The sequence below is a fragment of the Anguilla rostrata genome, unplaced genomic scaffold (assembly GCF_018555375.3).
Source record: "Anguilla rostrata isolate EN2019 unplaced genomic scaffold, ASM1855537v3 scaf0034, whole genome shotgun sequence".
Taxonomy (NCBI): domain Eukaryota; kingdom Metazoa; phylum Chordata; class Actinopteri; order Anguilliformes; family Anguillidae; genus Anguilla; species Anguilla rostrata.
The window spans coordinates 1-9,610 of record NW_026985614.1 but is presented as its reverse complement, the minus strand read 5'-3'; the positions used below and the strand labels follow the sequence as shown (position 1 = coordinate 9,610).

The following is a 9,610-nucleotide window of genomic DNA, read 5'->3' as shown; positions in this document are numbered from 1 at the left end:
GGTGATGTTTACTAACAAATCTTGTCTAAAATAGCTAGCTGACGTTAATACAATGCCCTTGGTCTCACTGAAAGATTCAACAATCATTCATTCATGTTAAATTCAATTCAATTTTTTTTGGGTATAGTGCTTTACGAGAACTGTCACAAAGACACTTTACAGAGTAGCAGGCAAACAAGAGCAAACACCAGCCTGAACCCCCAAATAGCAGGTACATACGTAAAAACTCCCAGAGGGGAGAAAACCCTCAAAGGGCCCAAGAAAAACTCCCCAAGGGGAATAAATTTCGAGAGGAACCTGACATAAAGGTGGAGCCCATCCCCCACTGGCCACCTGGTGTAAAGTAGTAGACAGCAAGAAAAGGGTAGAACTGTCATGGTCCTGTTTTCCTGTCTGTGTTTCCCCTTTTGGGGCCGCCAGATGGCGGCACTTCTGTTTTGTGTCCTGCTCCCCCTGTTAATTGTATGATTGTTTCATTGTCTCGTATCCCATCATTGTTCCCACCTGTGTCTTTTCCCCTCCTTTTGGTTTGATTTTTTTGAGTTCACTGTGTCTTGTTTTACCCCTTGTCTATTTAAGTTCTCTGTTCCCTTTATGGGGTGCTGGTTCCTTGTGTTTGTTTCCGATGTTGCAAACCGTTTGGACCTGCTTGTATTTTGTGCCTGACTGTTTTTTGTTGACCTTCCTTGTGCTCTCCCTTTCCCCGTGTTCTGCCCTGCTTGTGTTTGTTCCCATTTGCGTTTCTCAGACCCATTGTACCTGCCTGCGTTTTTACCTGTTTGTGTTTGTTTCCTGCCCGTATTATACCTCCCTGTTTTGTTTGACCTGCCCATCGGGGGGGGGGAGTAACCCCCAGTCCCCGGGGGCGGGCGGTCCGGAGGGCCGGGTCGGCCCCCCCGGGCGGCCGACCTCCACGATCAGGGGACCCTGCCCTTTGAGGGGCCCGGGGATTTCCCGGGGGCCGCCCCCGGGGCCCCCGTCCCCTCCGCTGCCCAGCCGGGGTTTCCCACGCTGGGTCTGGTTCCTGTCCCCGCCCAGCCCCCAGGCGGGGGGCCTCGGGCCCGCCCCCCCAAGCCCGAGGGCCTTCACGGCCCGCTCTGCCCAGTCCAGGGACCTCACGGCCTCTCTCCCCAGGCCCGGGGGGCCTTCACGGCCTGCTCTGCCCCCGGGCCCGAGGCCTCACGGCCTGCCTGCCTCGTCCCGGGCGGCCTTCCCGGGCCCGCTCGCCCCAAGTCCCGAGGGGTCCGGCCTGCTCTGCCCCAATCCCGGAGGGCCTTTACGGCCTGCTCTGCCTCAAATCCCGAGGCCTCAGGCCGCCTGCCCAAGTCCCGGAGCCCCCAGGGGCCGTCGCCTCAACCCCCGGGGGGGCCTTTCCCGTCGCCTCAGCCCCCGGGGGCCTTCCCCGTCCCCTAAAACCCCGGGGGGGGCCCTTCCCCTGCCGCCCAACCCGGGGGGCCCAACCCCCCTGACCCCGAGGGCCCCCAGAGCCCCGGGGCCCGGAGGGCCCCAAGGGCCCCGGAGAGGCCCCCAACCGCCCGAGCCCCGGGGAAGGGCCCCCAAGCCTCAGCCCCCGGGGAGCCCCCAGAGCCCCCTCAGCCCCGGAGGGCCCCCCCGACCCCCAGCCCCCGGGAAAGGGCCCCCCAACCCCTCAGCCCCGGAGAGGGCCCCCCAAACCCCCTCAGCCCCGGAGAGGCCCCCAGAGCCGCCTGTTTGCCCGTGTCGGCCTGTTGTAAAGTGTGCCAGTCCGCGTGTTTTTTGTCTTTTTTGCCGTGTGTAAAGTCCCTAGGTCATTTGGGTGGGTCCCCCCCCCCTTTCCCCTGTCGGGCCTTTCCCCTTTGTGTGTCCGCCCCGGGGTCCCCCTGTCCCTCCCCCCCTGCTTGTCCCTGTGTCTGTCCTTGGGGTTGTTTGTGCCAGTATCGGGGTCTGTTTCCCTCAGTCTTGCCCAAACCCCATTCCAGTGTTGTCGCCCCCCGCTCAGCCCTGTCCTGTATGTTCCCTTTTGCCCCGGGCCCCAAATCCCCCGGGTTTCCTGAGCCCCCCGGGTTTTCCCTGGGTCCCCGTGTCGCCGGAGTGGGGCCCCAAATTTCCCCCGTGGGGAACTGGGGCCCTAAATTTTCCCCCAAATGCCCCCCCGGAGTGGGGGCCCCCTAAATTTCCCCCGGGTGTCCCCCGATGTGGGGCCCCTGAATTTCCCCGTGTCGCCCGTGTGGGGGCCCCCCGAGTTTCCCGGCCCTGCCCACCCCTGATTTCCCCCCGGGGTCCCCGAGCCCCTGCCCAGCCCTGGTCCCCCCCTGTCGCCCGGGTCCCCCCACCCCTGATTTCCCCCGTGTTCCCCGGGGTCCTGCCAGTCCGAGCCCTTTTCCCCGTCCGAGCCCAGTCCCGAGTCCTGGGCCCGGCCCCAGTCCTGAGTCCCCCCCTGTTCCTGTCCAGTCCTGTTTTTTCCTGAGTCCTGTGTCCAGTCCTGTTCCTGTCCAGCCCTTTTTCTGCCCTGAGTCCTGTGTCCAGCCCTTTTCCTGTCCAGTCCTTTTTCCCACCCCCGATTTCCCCCCCCACCCCCGAGTTTTGTTCTTGTTTGTTTGCCCGGGGCCAGCCCACCCCCTGAGTTTGTCCTGTCCAGTCCAGTTTTTCCTCCCCCAGTTCTTTTGTCCAGCCCTTTTCCCTGTCTGAGCCCTGTCTCTACCCCCAACCTCTTTTTCCCTCCCCCCGGGTCGGCCTCCTGGGCCCGCCCCGGAGCCCCCCCCCTTGGGGGGGGGTACTTTTCATGGTCCTTTTTTCCCCGTCTGTGTTTCCCTGTTCCCCCAGAGGGCCCGGCACTTCTGTTTTGTGCCCTGCTCCCCCTTTTAATTGTATGATTGTTTAATTTTTCCGTTACCCATCATTTTTCCCACCTGTGTTTTTCCCCCTTTTTGGTTTGATTTTTTTTGAGTTCCCCTTGTCTTTTTCCCCCTTTTTCATTTAATTTCTCTGTTCCCTTGACTCGGGTGGGGTTTCCCTTTGGGTTTTTGTTTCCGGGATGTTGAAAACCGTTTGTACCTGCTTTTTTTTTTGGGTGCCTGACTGTGTTTTGTTGCCCCTTCCCTTGTGCTTCCCTTTCCCCGGTTTCCCTGCTTTGTTTTGTTCTACGTTTATGAGCTTGACATAATGCTAAGGTCCCCACTGAGCCCAGACATCACTGTTTAATTTCATAGACTCCATGATTATACATGACCATTTGACAGGATTATAGGACTATAGGAACAGCTAACTATGGGACTGACTATAGAATAAGTTTTAAGCCTATACTTAAAGGCAGAGTGTGTCTGAAGCCCGCACGTAGGAGATTGTTCCATAAAACAGGAGCTCTGTGAGAAGGCTCTACCGGCCATTGTAATTTTAGATTCACATGGAATTTTCACATAACCAGTATCTTGTGAATGAAGTAACCTTGGAGGAGCATAAGAAACAACCCCAATTACAAAAAGTTGGGGACAGTATGAAAAATGCTAATAAAAAAAAAAGCAGTGATAATGTAAATTTTATTCAAAATTTCAGTAATTTCAAAATAAAAGCTAAGAGACTGATTTATTTCAGCTTTCATGTACTATATCAGATTTTCAGTGGGTCAAAAGTTTACATCCACCAAGTTGACTGTCTTTTAAACAGTCTGGAAGATTCAAAATTGATGTAAAGCCTTTTAGAAGCTTCTGATTGGATTGTCATAGTTAGGAGTCAATTGGGAGTTAATTGGCACCTGTGGCTGTATTTAAGGGCCTACCTTGAGTCACTGCCTTTTTACCCTTGATGTCATGGGAAAATCCAAGCAACTCAGCCAAGATCTCAGAAAAAATTGTGGACCTCCACAATCCGGTTCCTCCTTAGGAGCAATTTCTAAACAACTGAAGATCCCACGAACATCTGTATAAATAATTGTATGCAAATATAAAATATGGGGACCACACAGACACTGCTTGTTGGAAAGAGGACAAATTAACCCCCAGGGCTGAACAAACTTTGGTCCGAAAGGGAACTGAACCCAAAGACAACAACAAAGGAACTAGTGAAGGAGTTAGAGGCTTCAGGTAACAAAAGTATCTACATCCACCATTAAGAGAGTCCTACATCACCATAGCCTGAAAGGCTGTCACACAAGGAAAAGCCCCTGCTCCAGGACCTGCATAAAAAAGTGTTTCGGGTCAGATGAAACAAAACTTGGGGTGGGAGCATCTTGTCGTGGGGTTTTTGCGGGAAAAAGGGGACTGGTGCACTTCAAAAATAGATGGCATAATGGGGAAGGAGGATTATCTAGAAATACCAACAACACCTCAAGACATCAGCTAGAATGTTAATACTTGGTTGCAACTGGTGGTCCAGCAGGGCAGTGATCCTAAGCAACCCCAAAAGTAGTAACAAAAAGGGCAGAGATGACTCAAGCGAGCAAAGAAGAAGCCTCAGTGCAAAAGTATAAAACTGGCTTACTTCAATGCAGTTCAAGGCACTCTAGTTGGAGGAAGGAATGAGTTTTCAAAAGCCTTATTCAATTGGATGAGGAAAACCACCCTAACGCCAACGCATTTGGCCACATCAGCCTTCATCAGGGCGTGATTGACTGTCAACCTACCATACCTATGTGACAGGAAACAGTTTGTGAAATTAAAGAAGAAAGTCCAGCTCCTCAATAATGAAATACGGTATTCCAAAAGGATCAGTACTCTTCCTTATATATGCTACCACTTCCCAATATCCGGCGCATGGCGAGAGTTCCACTGTTATGCGAATACTAGATTTATATTTCAATGAAACCCTGGTGAGCACTGCCGCTTTCAAGTTAGAGGTCTGTATTGTAGATATCAAGGTTTGGATGCTCCTAAATTCAGATAAGACTGAAATGTTGGTTTTAGGCCAAAATATTAAGGAGAAATTGTCTACTCACCTTAAACTGTGATGGTTGTTTGGCTGAACCTAATATGGGGGGGTTAAAGACCTTGGTGTCACCTTGATCCTGATCTATCTTTGACACCCATATAAAAACATATCCAGAATTGCCTTCTTTCAGCTCCCAACATAAGCTAAAATTAGACATTTCCTGGCAGTTGGGAATGTTGAAAAATTGATCCATGAGTTTGTTACATCTAGGGGGGGTTTGTAATGCCCTGCTATCTGGCTGCCCTAATAACCTTTTAAAAGAGTCTCCAGCTTGGCAGAATCAGCTGCTCTATCTTGACCAAAACAAGAAGTCTGGCACATTACACCAGTACTAGCATTGCTTCACTGGCTACCCATTAAGCATAGGATAGATCTCAAGGTTTTGCTCCTGATGACATAACTAACCTGCTCCTACCTTATAAGTCCACAAGGTCACTCTGATCCCAAGATGCAGGCTATTGGTAGTCCCAAGAATTTCCAAAACCTAAAAGGGGGTAGGGCTTTCTCTACAGGGCCCCACTACTGTGGAACCAGCTTCCAAAATTTATAAAGGAGCCAGACTCTATATTTAAATCCAGATTAAAAACGCACCTCTATGCTCAGGGCTTATAATCAGTTATAGTCTGGAGACAGGCAAAAGGCCCTTAGTCATAGAGCTTTATAGGTGCAATCCTTTCCTACTGTCACCTGTCAATCAGCTGTGACCCGACTTTACATGGGCTGCTCTTGATAGGCGGGTATGGTTGTCCACCCCTCATGACTGCATGGGTCCCCATCCCTGTCCTAGTAGCTATGCAGCCATATATTACTCCTGGCGGGTCCCCCAATACATCTACTGCCACTTTACCCACTGTCTGCTATATTGCACCCTAATTGCTGTTTACCATTTTCCCCCACGCTCTTCCCCCAAACCCTGAGAGTGCTTCTGAAGTCGCCTGGTCTCCCCCCCCTCTGCGGTCCAGCCCCTGCCCAAATCTGTCGCCACCTGCTGTTCCCCATCACCGTCACCCAGCCCCACCCATCATCTGAGCCACATCATAAACCTTATAAATCTGACTGACTTTGTTGGTCACCAGTTGGCACCCTGAGCCGACAAAGGAGGATGGGTTTCCTTGAGCCTGGTTCCTTCAAAGGTTTCTTCCCATCTGCCACGGGGAGTTTTCCTTGCCACTGTTGCCTTGGCTTGCTCCTGTGGGGGTTTAGGCCGGGGTTGCCTGTAAAGCGAAGGACAACTGCTGTAAAATCCTTACAAATAAAATTTGATGATGATGATTTGATGGTTTTATTTATAGAGTTGTCAATAAGGTAATTGATTATGCAAATGTTAAATTATCCAAAAACATGCACACGATGCCAGGCAAATTCCCAAAAGGAAGTACGTAATGAGAAGCAATAACGAAAAAAAAATACAATAAAAATATACAGACTATCCTGTGGAAAACATACACAAGAATTGATTGAAATAAAATTACAATATAAATCTTAATCATAAGAACGACCAAAGTCAATTTCATCATTGACCCCTGAATATTTCATGCTATCAAATTGGAAAATCCAAAAGTCTTCTTTGTGAAAGCCGTTTCCAACCCATCTCCCCGCTCTAACGGATTGCTTGATAAATTCAGTGCCCTCGATTCTTAGTAGACTGTCATTTTTATTGTGGGCCTCCATGAAATGCCTAGCATGGATAATCTGCATTGCCCATTCTGATGGAATATTTATTCTCAGCTAGATGGTCTTTAAGCATCTTTAGTGTCCAACTAAAAACAATTTCAAGGACACCTTGGCTATACAATGTGTGTCGTATTAAATTTTATGAAATCTTTTGTTTATATACCGATTGGTTTTCAGATCAACAAATTATTTTCCTGATTTAATTTTATCACATTGATTACAGTTTTATTTAAAAGTGCCCTTGGGTCTTTAAGCCAATTATCTTTTTCTTTAGCTGGTAGATAGCTGAACCCAGTCTATCTTTCAATGGGGGGCTTGTATGAAAGACTAAAAAAGGGGGTTAGGAATATTTCACGCAGATGGGTCGCTTCTCAATGATGTCCCAATTGGACAAAACAATTTGTTTAATGTGCCGCGTTTGAGTGCTGTACCAAGTGACAAAGAAAAACGATATTGTTTACGGTCGTCGTTCACCAGGAAGCGCCGGACCATTTCCTGGCATTGGGAAAAAACTTTTGGGGGCCTGGGTCATATGACCTAGCCTTCAAACGAGAAATGTTCGCATTGTTGCTAGATGCGCTATTAGACACGAGCTGACAAAGGTTGCCAGCCCATTGTCCTAATGAAATATTTGCAGATTTTAGACTGTCAGAGTAAGTTATGTTTAGTTATGGTCGGCATTCTAGTCAACAAAATTGTTGCAATATAAATGTATTTAGAATAAACAGTATGTCTGTATGAAGAGAATGAGTCATGAAAAGCTAACAATAAACAGATAGTAGGGAGGTCAAACCTGTTTTGCAATCATTCAAACAAATTTGACAGTTTATTCTTCATGCATAATTCATAAATGCTAATAATCAAATAGGCTAACAACATATAAATCGCCATTGCCAGAATATAACTGTAGTACGATTTTTAAAAATTTGCCGCATCCCTCCGCATGTGATCACTGTCGTTGAGGAAACGATCATCACCCGTGCAAATTTTAGGGTCAGGTTTTCTGTTTTATAAAAATACATGTAAAAATATTGTTGTTCAAACAAGTTTTTTTCCCGTGAAAACATGTAGGCTACACTGGGAAGCAGGTCATAGCTAGCTGTGACTATTCGACTGGGATTCAAAATCCAAAGCGGCACATCTCTTATTCAACGTAATTACAATAAACACACATTCATAACACTGAATAATCCACTTGTTTCAAAAACCAGCAAAAAAATGGGATTTCAAAACTGATTAAGGTAGACCTACAATATATCGCTTCAGCGCAAAAAAAGTCACATTGAGATAGCAACAAAGTAAAAAGACGAGACACCTGTCTTCAGTAATTTGCTTTATTATATCAAAACCACTAGATACAGCACATTGTTAGGAAGTTGAAACGATTTTGAAAATATAACGTTAGCTAAATATATAGCTAGCAAGTTGAATTATTTAGAATCAACCCGCAAATCAATAAATAAAAAATCTATATGAAACATTAGCAATAGAGCTGCTGGTAAAGCGGTAACGCCATCAGCATTCAAAACAGAGCTTAGGTTGCATTTTGTACATTTGCCACAGACAAGTCTTTACACTTGTCACAGATGTCACAAGTTTTGTTCCCCCCCACATCTGGATACCTGCAGCATTTTCTTTTAGTGACCGCTCTGCTGCGGTGTATTGGGGTTTCTGGACTGCAGAGTGGCTAGGACGGACACGGGAGCTGCCTTTGCAGTCATGTGGTTTCACGCAACTCCTTGGCCAACTCAAGAATAAATCTTCGACTAATTGTTTTGTTCATATTGCGTGTACAAAACATGGGCTGATTGCTCAGATCCAAATGTTGTAAAAACGGGAACGGCCAACATACCCCCTTGACCGAATACAGCCGTGCCACCTGGTCCAAAACATCCACTCCCATTTTTGTTGTTGTAATGGGCGATTGTTTCTGGCAGTTTTTGGCATCATTGTCGATCGATTCAGTTTTGTGCATAGTGCTCAAGATGCACACATTTTTTTTGGGCTTGCACTGATAAACCACGAGTGGCGTGTCCCGCTCTCCCGATCGTGGTGGAAAATCTCTTGATTTTGTGCCTTCGCAGAAGGGCACTTCTCTCCTCTTTTTGTTTATGGTACCCCAATGTAGTTTTTTTGCATGTAGATTGTTCGCTAGGGCAATCGATGTGAAAAATTGTCCGAGGTTATATTCTTCCTTTCCGAGAAGGGGTTTCCCTAGGCGACCACATTTTGTCAGCTAATTGTTCCAACAGGCCTCCCTCATCTTTCCCAAGGTATGGGAAAGCGTTCAGCATGTACTGTTTCAACGCGGGTGCTATCCAGAACTTTATCCCAAATTTATCTGGTTTAGTAGCAATGTACTGTGTGAAGTGGCACCGTGCTTTAGTTGGGAACAACTGCAACTGAATCAACAGTTATGTTTTCTCCAGGTGTGTAAATGAGTACTTTCTTACAAATTTGCTCATATTTCGGGAAAAAATGGCAAATTTGTCTTTCTCAAGACATGTTGCCCTTGTGTCTTTGTCATCAAACTGAGATAGCATGATGTCCCGAAACCTTCTGCATAGTTTCATTGAAAAAAGGATTTCAAGTCTGAAGACCAAAAGTCTTCTAAAAATTTATACTTTTTCCGCCAGTGATGCCTCGTAAATGGGGGGTTTTTTCAACTAGGAACACTTTTGTCCTTGTGAACTTATTAAAAACTTGTTCAAATCACACTTACCACAGTCTCATAAGTTTATCTAATTTGTCTAGTTTTAAGGTCCAAGAGAGGGCGCGCTGCCATCACAAGATAATTTGGTCATTTTTTACATTTTTCTGCCGCAATGAACAAATGTCATTTCCACCACAACTAAATATATGACTATTATTTAAAAATAGTATGACATATGTCACCCCATAATAATATTATTTTTCAACTAGTTTTGCCATTGATACCTTTTACAATTATTATAATTTAAATTTAAAATTTTTTAAATGTCACAAAAGGCCCAAAATTAAATTTCATCCACCACAATCTGAAATATAATGTTGG

General features: G+C 46.9%; 1 protein-coding gene across 1 annotated transcript; it reads left to right on the top strand.

The window, feature by feature from the left end:
* Positions 1-748: 748 nt before the first annotated feature.
* On the top strand, positions 749-2,408 carry LOC135246185 (proline-rich protein 2-like; the record flags this gene model as incomplete). Its single annotated transcript, XM_064319724.1, has 2 exons — positions 749-1,708; positions 2,349-2,408. Coding segments are annotated over 2 exons (1,020 nt in total), but the record flags the coding sequence as incomplete, so codon positions are not given.
* Between the last annotated feature and the right edge of the window lie 7,202 nt (positions 2,409-9,610).